This window comes from Musca autumnalis, unplaced genomic scaffold (assembly GCF_047663935.1).
Source record: "Musca autumnalis isolate F117 unplaced genomic scaffold, ASM4766393v1 scaffold_4, whole genome shotgun sequence".
NCBI classification, from domain to species: Eukaryota; Metazoa; Arthropoda; class Insecta; order Diptera; family Muscidae; genus Musca; species Musca autumnalis.
This window is the reverse complement of record NW_027411977.1, coordinates 117562977-117576706: the sequence shown is the minus strand read 5'-3', so window position 1 is coordinate 117576706 and position 13730 is coordinate 117562977. Positions and strand designations below refer to the sequence as shown.

At 36.7% G+C, this 13730-nt stretch overlaps 1 protein-coding gene across 20 annotated transcripts in view; it reads left to right on the top strand.

The window, feature by feature from the left end:
- msn (serine/threonine-protein kinase msn) overlaps positions 1-13027 on the top strand; it is a 240508-nt gene extending 227481 nt beyond the window's left edge. For 13 of the 20 annotated variants that reach the window (XM_073981482.1, XM_073981473.1, XM_073981481.1 and 10 more), the window contains 7 exons: positions 8283-8774; positions 8843-8998; positions 9073-9240; positions 9294-9443; positions 12047-12181; positions 12265-12339; positions 12408-13027. In XM_073981482.1, the coding sequence (XP_073837583.1) occupies positions 8283-8774; positions 8843-8998; positions 9073-9240; positions 9294-9443; positions 12047-12181; positions 12265-12339; positions 12408-12581 (1350 nt within the window). In that variant the 3' untranslated portion in view covers positions 12582-13027. The remainder of the gene's footprint in view (positions 1-8282; positions 8775-8842; positions 8999-9072; positions 9241-9293; positions 9444-12046; positions 12182-12264; positions 12340-12407) is intronic. The other 7 variants (XM_073981486.1, XM_073981477.1, XM_073981476.1 and 4 more) reach the window with 1 other exon arrangement.
- Positions 13028-13730: the final 703 nt, after the last annotated feature.

Sequence of the window (13730 nt, the reverse complement as noted above, 5' to 3'; positions counted from 1 at the left end):
CTCGATGGAAACCGATTTGGTCCAAACGTTGCACATCGTATTTTGCAGACGTCAGAAGAATTGTGTTTTACTTCATTTCTTTAGGTCCGTGACTGAGGGTATATATCTGTCGGCTAAGCCGACTGATACTTTTTACTTGTTACTTTAATGGTTACTCTGAAGCCACTACTTTTACGAAAGAGTGGATAAATTGTTAGATTTTCACAGTGGGAGGTGTTGACCGTTATGTATCGTTTTTAATAAAAATTGAAAATTTCAAGAAGCGCATGCACGCCGACTCATATTTGCTCAATGATATGGAACCTACTTTTTATCGTCGAGTCCGAACGGCATGTCTTACGACACCACTTGTAGAGAACTTTTTCATGGCTGAAATATTCAGGAAATATAAGCCGACATTACACTGAGGGGATTTGCCACCGCCGAAAATGTTGAGGTTCGGGTAAGGAATTGAATCGCAGATCTTCTGATTGCAAGAATTTAATACCACTGCACCCCGATGGGCTGGGCAAGGACATCTGCATAGGAGGTCGATGGTTAACTCAATGAGAAACCATCGTCTTCTTTGAAGGACCTACCCGCTTCACAGTCTTTTGCTGTGAAGTTTGTTCAGAAGACGATGGTTTTTCAGTCGGCCTGACTTCTTTGCAGCCTATGGAGAAATTCCTAAACCCGCTTTATTCTAGACTTTCGGTTTTGAGCCGTGCTTAGAAAAAGACTACTTCTCCAATTGGTCTCTGACTTTGGAAGAGGTTTTGTCTTTTCTACTTTTTTGCCTGTAGCCGCAGCTTCTTTAGCGGACTTTGCTTGAGAATCCACAGGATCTGGAAGAAGGATCTTGTCCACCTCATGGTCCTCAGATTGCTTCTGATAAAGAAGACCTCCTTCTCAGAGCAAAAAAGATACATAACCATAGTCAGTCAATGATCCTGTGATAGCCAGCCTTTGAAATTTAGTACCGCCATGTGCCGATATAGGACCAGCAGGAACTGGGCTTGCTTTCAGTTGAGATATGAGTCCATATTTCCTTTCTCAATGTAACCATCATCTTCCCTAGTAGACTTGGCTGGAATCACCATTGCGTCCAGCTCGTCGTCGGTCAAGGTGATATGTCCTGGTCTTGCTCTTCTTGATCAAGTCTCTCCAATTGTTCGAGAATTCCTCTACTACTTTCACGCTGTAAACTATTTTCAATAGTCTTAAGAATGAGTCCTGTGTCCTGTCAGCCATAGACCGGTTTGCACCTATATTGGCTTTATTGTTGTCTTTAGTTATAGCCGTTCCATCATCATCTTTCCTATCATTAATGTTTAGTGCACTTGTAGCAAGTACAGCTGTAGGTACCGACTAACAACAATTCATGTCCTGTTTTGTGGCGGCTATAATAAAGTGTGTTAACTTTAGATGCTCCCGGGATGGTTGCTCCCTTATATTTATTTTCTTCAGGACTCTAGCTGACAATTTACCGAAAAGTACAAAACCATATTCCAATATGTTTCAGTCATATTAACCAGAATTGTTCGAATTTAGCAAAAAAAAGATTTTTATTAAAGTAGCTCATTGTCGTTTTAAGTTATCAATTTATTATGAATTTATTTCAAATTAAAGTAAAATTATTTTATTGTTTTAAGTTATTTATTTATGTATATTATTGTAATTATTTCCCCTAGTAGTAGTTAGAAGTCCTTTCATAGAGAACACTATTACACATTATTTTCAATTAGTAATTCTGCATTTCTTTAGATTATTTTTTATAGTATTTAATATATATTTTTCCTTTATATTGATAATAATTATAATAATAACAACAAACAAACAAAACATATATAAACCAAAAACAAATATATATTTTTCTTCATATCCATTGTGCTTTGTCTTTCCGCGACGTTTTCTTTTCTGTGAGCTGATGGCCACTGTACGAATTTTCAATAATCAATTAGGCAAATTTACCTAACAATCACAAAAAAATTGTAAGTATTAAACAAACAACAACAAAAAATGAAAACAAAAAATCATTCTAAAACCAAAAAAAAAAAAACACCACCATCATTGATTATAGCCCTATTTAAGATCGTTTTCTATATACATATAGATAGACCAAAATGGTCAAAATTAAAACGTTACCGATCCAAAAAAAAATCATTTCCTGTAAATTCAATATAGTTGTCTCTTACTCACTCACCTATTATTTAGCGATTGTATTTCAAATAATATTAAGAATAAATAATAAAAAAAATATTATAGACACATTGAGAAAAATCATTTAGCCCACTTTGACAATATGTAAAATATTTTAAAACACATTCTCAATGTTTTTATAATATAATAAACCAAAAATCATGAATTTAATTTATCAATTAATGTTGATATATTAGATTTATTGTGCATAGCTCTCTCTATCTTTCACACTATGTTATAAATATATATCTCTCTTTAAGTCTGTTAAAATGTTCAAAATAAATGTATAAATTCTATATAAATTGATTAATACATAAATGTTAATGTTAATTTAGTGATTTGTATGTTTATTTTTTTAATTTTTTTGTTAATACTTTGGAAAATATGAAATTATTTAAAAGTGTTGCCTTAACCCATTTCAAAATGTTTACATTCGAAGATATTTATGACAGTTTCTTTGTCAACAAAACAAAAATCATAAACCTTTACCTCCAATACAAGTAAAATATGTTATACGAGGGACACTAGAAAACTTTCTGGCCTAGAGAACACACAGTTGTTGTTGTAGCAGAATTTGAACCTACGTAGAAATATAGGTTTAATGCTGGGTTGGTAGCCGCTGGCCGAAACACTATGGTTTCGGGTCAATCCGGTACGAAAGAAACCGCTGCCGTGGGATTGAGGAAACATGCATTTATTGGAAAGTTTTACAGTTTTTAGCCTGAGTGTGCTCAGGACATACGACCATGAGTTGGGTTGTTTACAGTGATTTGATTAAATCACCTCCAAAACATGGTTTTTGAACGCTTTTACAGCATCTTCTGGCGACGAAAGTCGTTGACCACGCCTTTTTTCTTGATGTGCTGGAATCAAATGAAGTCGTTGGATGTTCGGCGCATGAACCATCAATTCCGCGTTTTGTCCGGTCAACCAGGTGCTGGTTTGAATTTATGTGTGAGAGCTCGCATTGTCATGATGCAGAACGATTCGTCTTCTTTTGTTCTTTTTTTGAATTTCTCTGGAGACTTCAGGCAAACAAATTGTAGTGTACGAGTACCACTCAGAATTAACCGTCCTATATTTCTCAAGCCATATAGTCACCACACGGTCAGTTTTGCTGAAGAAACAGGCGACCTTTTGCTTCGAAGGTCTCCTTCCATGAACAACTTTCGTTCGATTTGATTCACTTTCTAAGACCCAAACGGTCGATTCCTGTTTTGTTTCGGGCTCCTAAGCATAGATACAAGATTTATCGTCTGTGATGATCTTATAAACGTCGTTTGAAGCACAACGATAATTTTTATTCACAATTTCTTTGCTCCAATCCACAAGAGCCTCTTTCTGAGCGATTGTCCAATTTTGCTGGATCTTAAGAGAAAAATCCATTTTTGCGGCCAGGTGTTCATGCAATATCAAATGTTAGTTGGTGGAAGAAATGCCCAAGGATGCCTCTATCCGTTCACGAACGGCTTTATTTTTTTCTGTCACAACGTCCGATTTTGGGCGACCCTCACGACCTTCTTTTTTGGCTAGTGTCGACCAAGATCGAATTCATTAAACCAGTTTTCATAATTCCATTTTTTTTTTTTGCATAGTGATTTATTCATGTCGCTGTGAACAACCCACGCTTCAGGCTAAAAACTGTCAAACTTTCCAAAAAAAATCTTCAAATGACGCCTGGCCACACTGCGTGTTGCCTAGGTCAGAAAGTTTTCTACTTCCCCTTGTATTTATTTGAAATTAAATTATTTAACCATTTTTGTGTCTAAAGTGTCATATGTTCAGGAGGAGCCTCATTTCAGCCGTCCAGGTGGTGAATAGTGGTAGTGGATTCAGTAACGGATATTTGTATATTCCTCTGATTGCAGAACTGTACAAAGCTATGTAGGCATTTTATCACCCCGCCTTGGGGAATTTCCTGTTTCACTCTACGGGTCTTGGACTTCCTTTTTTTCTAAATTCAACAAACGATTGGCAACTACCAAACACGGCTGGGGGAAGTCTTCTCTATGTTCTCAAACAGCTTGGATTGATTGACGGTATCGTAGGCCTTCGATAGGTCAAGAGCCACCACGACCTGTTCTGATTCAGTCCTGGATTTATATGCATAGATATGGTATGTAATGCTGAAGTTGTACTGTGCATTTTGTGGAATCCATGCTGATGTTGAGCAAATGGGAAGCTGGAGAGTGCCTCTAGAATCTTTGCTACTGGCGACAGGAGGGAGGTCGGTCAGTACGATTCGCCTGCCGGCATCCCTGACTGGCTTCAGTAGTAGGACCACCCTGCCAACATTGTAAAATACTCAACATAGAAGTGGCAAACTATCGATTGTTTGACTATCGTTTTGATAGCTGTCGTAAAACAAAGGTTACACAGGTCACCAAAAAGTATTATTTCGGTTATCCATAGCGAATTGCTTAAAAAATTATTGCTTTGGAGTCAGATATGAAGAAAGCTTTACGACAGCGATCAAAACAATAGTCGAACTATCGATAGTTTTCCAAATCTAACTAAACCCCAAGTTCATTCAGTTACTTAGGCGGCCATCAGACCATCTGCTTTTTCACATGTATGTTGTCACTTTGGGTATACTAATATACAGAACAGCTGATGTCATACATGTGAAAAAGCAGATGGTCTGATGACGGCTTTAAGCATTACAATTGAAATTACGTGTGGATCCAACGCCCTATCACTCCCGAAGTGCTCTATAAATTGCCGGTCAAAACATCACGCGTACCTCTTCGGATCTGTCACTGTCACGCCGTCCTATAATCCCTCTTTTCCAGATTCGAGATAGATTTAACCGTTCCTTATCCTGTACCATTGTCATTACGCTCATGACGAAATTTCTCAACAGAGGCGACAGGACTAGCAACTGTCGCCTCTGTTGGGAAATTTCGTCTGATTTTGGGTATTCGACCAGCAGGTATGTGGCGAGCGACTGTTCTTACAGCTCTCTAAAGCGATAATTGATATATTATCTGAACCCTTGCCAATTAGTTTTTCCATAGTTCAGAAAAGTACGGCGGGCAGAGGTTCTGAAGTCGGGTTGTCTGTTAAAGAGACGAAAATTGGAAGATGGTCTGTGCCAAGGAAGTTACGGGTTGCCAGTATATGTCATTTATCACACCAGGTGTTGTAATGGTGATGTCTGGCGAGCTGCTCTTATTCTCGTAGAAGCGTGCAAAATGTGGAGCTACCAATATGCGCACCCAGCACTGTATCCATCTGCTCATTGTCAAGGGCGCAATGTCAAAGCTCAATATGAGCATTGAAGTCCCCTGGTACTACACGGTTATTGCCATCCCAAAGAGAATTAATGTCTGAAATATTACGCAGGGCACAAGTATTCATTCCATGTATGGGTCACTAGAGTCAAGCGAGACAGGTCTGTACTGGACAGACTGGTTTATAAGGGAGGCAAGTACTCTTCGTCCGCTTTTTATATGTTTCTACCGCAATATGTTGCAACCATCGCAACATTGCAAGCTAAAAATCCACAATTACACCGACTTTGCTGCGGAGACCGTTGCACTTGAATTGTAGAAACGATGCATTTTACTTACTCTGCAACCCCCACACATTCCATGTATGGGTCACTAGAGTCATGCTCAAGCGAGTCAGGTCTGTACTGGACAGACTGGTGTATAAAGGAGGCAAGTACCCTTCCTCCGGTTTTTATACGTTCCTATTTCAATACGTTGTAACCATCGCAACATTGCAAGCTAAAATCCACAATTACACCGACTTTGCTGCGGAGACCGTTCCATTTTAATTGTAGGAACGATGCGTTTTGCTGAACAAGAATATGTGATGCTGGAAGCTGCGTTTGTTGTTCCTGGGAGACTCGTAATTCAACGGTGACGATGAATTTGTCTCGCTGGAGATAATCTGACGTAGTAAATAGCAAAAAGCTAAAAAGTTAGGGCCAGAGCGTCCTAGGAATTCATTTGCATCTCACCAATGTTGACAAGTGGTGGATGCGGATCTGGCAAACAGAACAGAACCATGATCCGAGCGCTTCTCGATCCCGGTAAGGGTCAAAAGTGCTTGAAGCAGGCACTTTTTTGTAGCTCCCATGGTGAAAATATACAAACACACAATTGTTGAGATGCCGGTCCCTGGTGGAATATTCCTCCGAGACAACCCGATGAAACTTCGTTTTAGTTGTAGCTTTGGCTGGTTTTCCTAGAGCTTTTGAGCCATTATCTCTGGAATGGTCGTATGTTCGACTGTGGAGGTAAAATTTTACCACATTTGGGCCAATTTTAATGTCAAGGCTAAGTCATCGGTTATACGTTCTAATCTATCTATACTAAGTCCATCTTTGTCGTTGGTGGAAGCATGAATTTAGTTTGCAAAAGTCGTTAACATTAAGGAGGATTCATTTAGCTTTTCTTTCGTTCATTTGCCTTTTCTTTCCTTTTTTTTTTTTTGGTAGTGTGATTTTTTCCTAGGCAGGTTGTAAAGCTAACGTCTTAACCTCTGACTTTTAGCGTTCATATAGATGAACATTGCATTTTTCATTAAAGTTGCGTCAAAGTCTCGGCAACCCAGGCAACATAGGCACTCAGACTATTACTTTTCTCCGACCGTTTTCTTTAATAGCTGCCTATGCGATTTCCACTATGCACATTTTCTACACTCCACGTCCGATAATAGTCTGCTATGCTTTCCCGAAGGGCGAATGGTTCGGTCCACCTTTCATTAATGCAATTTTTAACAATTTATTTTGGAACTTTATATTTGCAATTTCGAAAAATAACATCTTGAAATGGTGAAAGTTAAATAAACCCATGTTTTCATATGCATATGTATGTTAGTGTGAGTGTGTGTGATAGTATAGGAATTTAAGTATTATTTATTGTTGTATATAAAATACGTGATATGTTATTCAATAGTTTATTAATAGAGCTATCAGTGTATGTATATAAACTTGGAATGACCCGCTCCTCTTTAGAAAGAATACTAATTTATATGAATGTTATGTAATTATCATTATCACGATTATCATTTCATGATTCATTCAAAAGTGCCTTAAAAAATATCGATTTGCAATATTTTTTAAGTACATGTTTTCAACTCAGCGTGTATATGACGTAAACTTAACGCTCATCATTCTCTCAAAGATGGCAATTCGTTTATTTTTTATATAATTAGGGGGATAAGCTCAAACCCGTCGAAGCCCCATTATATACATCAACTTTTTAATGAAGGAGTCTACAGCAATACTCTCCCAGAAGTTACCCCTAACTTGGAGCATAAAAATGTACAATAATATTGAAAAAAAAAAATAGACCAATTCATTTAAGCTTAAACTGCAAAAATATTTCAAAAACATCCATACACACATTCACTCATACAAACATATCTTTTTTATTTTCACTAATTAAAAAAGAAATCTTTTACTACATAACAATAAAATGTAGTATCAAATCTGTTTTTAGTTTTTTTCTACACATTTTTGGTTTGTAAATATAAAAAAGATACAATTAAACATAACAAATACATATATTATATCAATAATTAAGATCGTAATCATACAACAACACCTATATTCAACAGCAATCACATTTTCAATTATATGTTTCGGTTTCATTTTTTTATGTTTTCATGGCGTCTGGGAAAGACTAATCACATTTTTATATTTATTAATTTTTATTATTTGGTATTCATACACACAATTAGTAACATTTGTAATCATAATACAAAAAGAGTGACAATTTATCCTATTCTATATAATATCCATTTATTTGTTGGCAAATGTCCGTCCACATTTTGTTTTTGTTATTGTCATTCATTAAAATTTGACTAACAACAAGAATTTTGAATTCCATCTTTATTAAAACTTAATATCATCAAGTGTGCTGTAATAATAAGTTTTAAGCGTAGTTTCTAGTTACTAAGGCAATGGGCATGTTCTTCTCCTTGTTATACTAATTTCTTCCTCCCCATCTATAAAATTGAAAAAGGTTATACATGTATATCAAATTTCTTAATTTTTATAAAAACGTACCTTTTTGTATATATAAACCTAATTAATTTTCTGTGTTTTCATTTTTTCTTCTTCTTCTCTTTTCTTCTTGTCAATTCTACAGTATCAGGCGGCCATCAACTCATCAGTGCATTCCACGCCCTCAAAATCGTTTATTGGTGGTGGTTCAAATAATTCACCTCAATCAACGATTTCGTTGAATTCGTCTTCGTCGCGTCAAAATAGTCCCAAGAATTCGATTAGCAAAACTCGTTCTTCCAGTAGCATTACTAATCTTTTGCACAAATCTGCTTCTTCCTCTTCTAATACATCGGCTGCTGCTTTGCCTGTCCCTCCGTATGCCCTACAACAGAAACAGCGAAGTTTCCTTACATTTGGTTTTGGTGCTGGCGGTTCTGGACCATCAAGACGCGAATCGCATGTGAATGTCAATGTGACACCCACATCACATGAGGCGTCTAGTGATACGCCTGAAATACGCAAATACAAGAAACGTTTCAATTCGGAAATATTGTGTGCTGCCCTCTGGGGTGTTAATCTATTGATAGGTACTGAAAATGGTTTAATGTTATTGGATCGTTCGGGTCAAGGCAAGGTATGTAATAGTGAATTTCTTAGATATCATCACATTTCCATTTAAATTTTTACTTTGAATATTTTTAGGTCTATCAACTGATATCACGTCGCCGATTCCAACAAATGGAAGTGTTAGAAGGTCAAAATATCTTGGTAACCATATCGGGTAAAAAGAATCGTGTACGTGTCTATTACCTATCCTGGCTCAAATCGAAAATTTTAAGAACCGATGGTTTATCTGATGTAAGTATAATAACATTTTATGTAACTAGCCAATGAGGTATACTACATTTATGTGTAACATCTTGATATTACAGCAAGTGGAACGACGCAATGGTTGGATAAATGTTGGCGATCTACAAGGTGCTGTACATTTTAAAATTGTTAAATACGAAAGGATTAAGTTCCTAGTGATTGCATTAAAAGACTCAATAGAAATTTATGCCTGGGCTCCCAAACCATATCATAAATTTATGGCATTTAAGGTACGCTCCTCTTGTTTTTATTGTAATTTTATATTAAATTTAACTTATTTCAGAATTTTGGTGAATTGGAACATCGTCCCTTGTTAGTTGATCTTACTATTGAAGATCAATCTAGGCTGAAGGTTATTTATGGTTCAGCTGAGGGCTTTCATGCAGTTGATTTGGATTCAGCTGAAGTATACGATATTTATCTTCCTAAGCATGTAAGTAATGTACCAGAACAATATTTATAAAGAATTTTAATTTTTTAGCTGAATCTTAATTGTCGAAAACTCATCTCCATAACCATTAATAACTATGGAGCACGAACATTCCAGAACAAAGGTCTCCTCTTTTTCGAACTTTGAATACCATTCAGTGATATGGATCTGTTTTAGAGATGAACTCTGTTCCAGAAAATCATAGTTATTGCTTGTATTATTATTATTGTTCGGTGGATAATACTGAAACCGAAAGTCATGGTAGGGTTCTTTTTTTTGCAAATTTAAACATGGATGGAAGGTGATACTGGATGTTAAAAGGTTGTTTGGTGAGCATAAGCGGAACAAGTGGCTAAATCATCTGAAGAGTTGTAACATTGTAACATATCGAACCCTGGAAAGAAGTAAGAAGATCTTTCCAGCCGAGGAGGTACCACCACAATTTACAAGTGCCATCAATCTATCGTTAGCCACCCATATTTTACCAGAAGCCTGGAAAGTTGGCAGGGTGGTCCCTCTAATGAAACAAGGCATGGATTCCAGCAAAGGTAAATCGTACAGGCCGATTTGCCTCCTGTCGTCAGATACAAAGATTTTAGAGGCATTCCGGAAAATGCATAGTACTACAACAGAATGGCCTATCAAAGGCCCTAGATACCGCCAACCATTCCAAACTGTTCGAGGATATAGAGTATTCTCTACCCTCCAGCCTTGTTTGACACGTTAGACAATCAGTTATAGGTGTGGACGCTAGCCGTTTGTGGAATTCAGAAATAAGAAATCCAAGACCCGTAGAATAAAACAGGTTCCCCAATGCGGGTTGCTATCCCCGGACCTGTTTTGAAATTCCACACATAATAATACACATAATATCCGCCACTAAATCCACTGTTACACTGTTCACCATTTGGACGGCTGAAATGAGTCTCCCACTGAACATATTTGTCGATGGTGTAATAATTCCGATAGCATGTTTTAAGTCGTCCGCCCAAGCCACAGTTATTTGAAATAAGATAAGAAATAGGAACAAGGTCCTCAAGTAGCAGGCCGACAGCACTTCAGGTGCTGACAAAGAAATCTTGTTAACCTCTAACAAAGCAACGGGGGTCGGTATGCAAATGTTAGCTCTACTCAGTGAAGGAATATTCAAACCTGCTAGAATGCCGCACTGAGCACTGCAACAGGGTGCCTCCTCATGTCACCAGGGGATCATTTTCATGAGGATATGACGGTTTTAAGGGTGCATCAGCTTAAAAGGATGATTTCGATGCAGTTCTGCTTGGGCAATCCTTGTCTCGATCTAGTGGAAAGGCTTCCCCCACCCAGTCAGGAGAGATCTTCGTGATCTAGAGACAGAGCAGAACAAATATACAGTGTGAATGCCGTACTTTGGGACCACCCCCATCCATCTCAGAAGAAGAACGCCAGTGGTGGCCGAGTGGTTTCAGTTCAGTTATGATCCGTCTCAATTCGTATTGGGTCCGAATTGATGCCACAATATCCAACAGATTCCCCGCATTAGATTGGGACAATACGACACACCGCATTTGTTTAGCTGTCCAACTAAACCCACCCACTTGTCTCTTGATTCTTTATAGACGCAGCCAGTCCAGCTTGCAGAATTTTTGAGTCTGGATACAGAGGAACCTGTACCAGATAACAGAAATAATACATGAACGAACATATTTGCGTTGCTACAACAACAATAATTCAAAGATCCTTGCGATAGTCTTCGACAAGGTGAAATTCAGGAAGAAGTCCCAAAAGTCCCAAAATTAGCTGCCACCTCCTGGGGCATTGATGGCGACATATAAAGCCATTGGTAGCTCTGTTTCAACTATGCCGCCCCGTACTGGACTTCCTTCCTGAGAGTGACATGCGATGGAAAACGTCAAACGTCACAAAACAAAGCTCTCCGAATTGCTACGGGTTGCTTCCAAACGACAAATGTGGATCATCTTCATGGATGACCAGGATTAGAGTTGGGTAATCTAGTTCCTAGTTCACTGTACTAGTTCCAAAACGTATGAGTTACGTCATAAAATCTAACGTGTGCCATTACGTATACGCAGTTTGTTCATACAAATGATGTGGGCCATTGGAACTGCTTAGTGAACTAGATAGTTCTATATAGTTCACCTTCCATATTGGCACAACTTAGGTTACATTACAGTAGCATTCTCAATTCATACAAAGAACGAATTCTTCACGGTACTCTAACAGATGTCCATCCATTTAACAACTTCCAGGAAAAAACTGCCGAATACAAACGAACTGTTACACAGCAACCACCAACCACCTTAGTTTTCAGTAGGTCGAAACAAACTTCTTGCATCTAAAATCTTCGTGTACCCGTTTACATAACTAGACATTCGAGTTTTGATTGTGGATGTTCGACTGAGAGAACTTTGTTGATAAAATATATATGATATAAGAAACATGTGGGAAGTTTGTTCTTTGTTCCTTTTCGTATGTTGGTTAACAATTATAATGAATATGAGCACTATTTTACACCTACATATGTAAAAAAATTGCTTATTATCATATTTACAAATTTAGTCTGGTTCTCATATATAAATATAATTTTCTCCGATCTTAACTTTCAGACTCAGGGTGCAATCATTCCTCATTGTATTGTGGCTCTTCCAAATTCAAATGGCATGCAATTATTATTATGCTACGATAATGAAGGTGTTTATGTGAATACAGTTGGACGTGTGTCCAAAAATATTGTGCTACAGGTTAGTAATTTATTTATATTTTATATGGTATATATCTACTTCTTATTCAACAAATATATATAATTACTTTTTGTTATTGACAGTGGGGTGAAATGCCAACATCAGTGGCATATATTGGAACTGGACAAATTATGGGCTGGGGCAATAAAGCAATAGAGGTAAGCTAACAAAATATGTCAAAAAAAGCAAATTCTTATTATACATGGTATTTGTGTTTTCTTTTCAGATTCGCTCGGTTGAGACCGGTCACTTGGATGGTGTCTTTATGCATAAAAAAGCACAACGCTTGAAATTCTTGTGCGAACGCAATGACAAAGTATTCTTCAGTAGTGCCAAAGGTGCTTCATCGTGTCAAATCTACTTCATGACTCTCAATAAACCGGGCATGGCGAATTGGTAACAAATATGGTCCATAGATCAAACTATGAAAAAACAACAACAATAACACTAGCTTAATTAGGCAGTAAAACATCAACTACCTATTACCATCTGTCAGTCTGTCTATTCGATCGCTTGTTTTTCCCTATTTGTGGTGTGGCAGTTATTTTGAACAACTCCTACAACAAGTCCACATGCAAAAATGAAAAAGAATCATCCCCTCTATGGAACAAAGAAAGGAGTTAAAAAAGGAAAGCATGCGATCATGATGTAGAAAATATGAGTATTTTTGTGCGTATTTTTCTTCTTGATTTTACAATTATTATTATTATATTTTTTTATGAAAGAGAGAGATAGAAAAAAAAACGTGAAACCCATACCGAAATGTGGAGTTTAATGATTTTGAAAATTATGAAAATCATTAATTATTTTATATCATTATTAATTTTATTAAGAAAAAATTAAAAACTTAGTTTTAAGTTGAAAACTGAAAAGGGAAAGCAACAATTTATATTGATACATATATAATGGAAAAACAACAAAGAAAACGAAACGACAGTGCCGTTGCACAATTTTGAAATACGCTAGCATATTTGAATTCCCCAACTGGATAAATAGCATAAAAATAGTGCAAAGGTTCTAAAGTTCGTCGAAATTTATATATACATATAAACAAGTTTTTACAGTAATATTAAAAGAGTATATACGCCCCAGATTTAAACCAGGTTTATAAAACTACAAACAAAATAAACAAATAAATAAAATATTATAAATCAAATACCACCACCCCATCACGCCCATCATGTATTAAATTAGAAAATGAAATTCAATATACAACAATTACGACGTCACCACTTCAACAGCCTAAACGAAACGAACAAGTTATAAGAAACTGAAAAGCAATAATTTAAATAGATTTGATAGTGGAATGCAATTAAACGATTGTGTCGTGTAAGATGGTCGATATTTGAAGAACAATGCAGCTTTAATTCTAAGCACACTTGTCATCAAAATATGAAATTTCTTCACATAAAAATATGGTCCTAACCCTAATACATTTGACGGAGTTATACACCATTTTTCTCTTTTCCCCCATTATTTAACACATTTCTCAAAATATGAAAATTGCGAATTACTCTATAAACATGACAAAATTTTACATATTTTTATT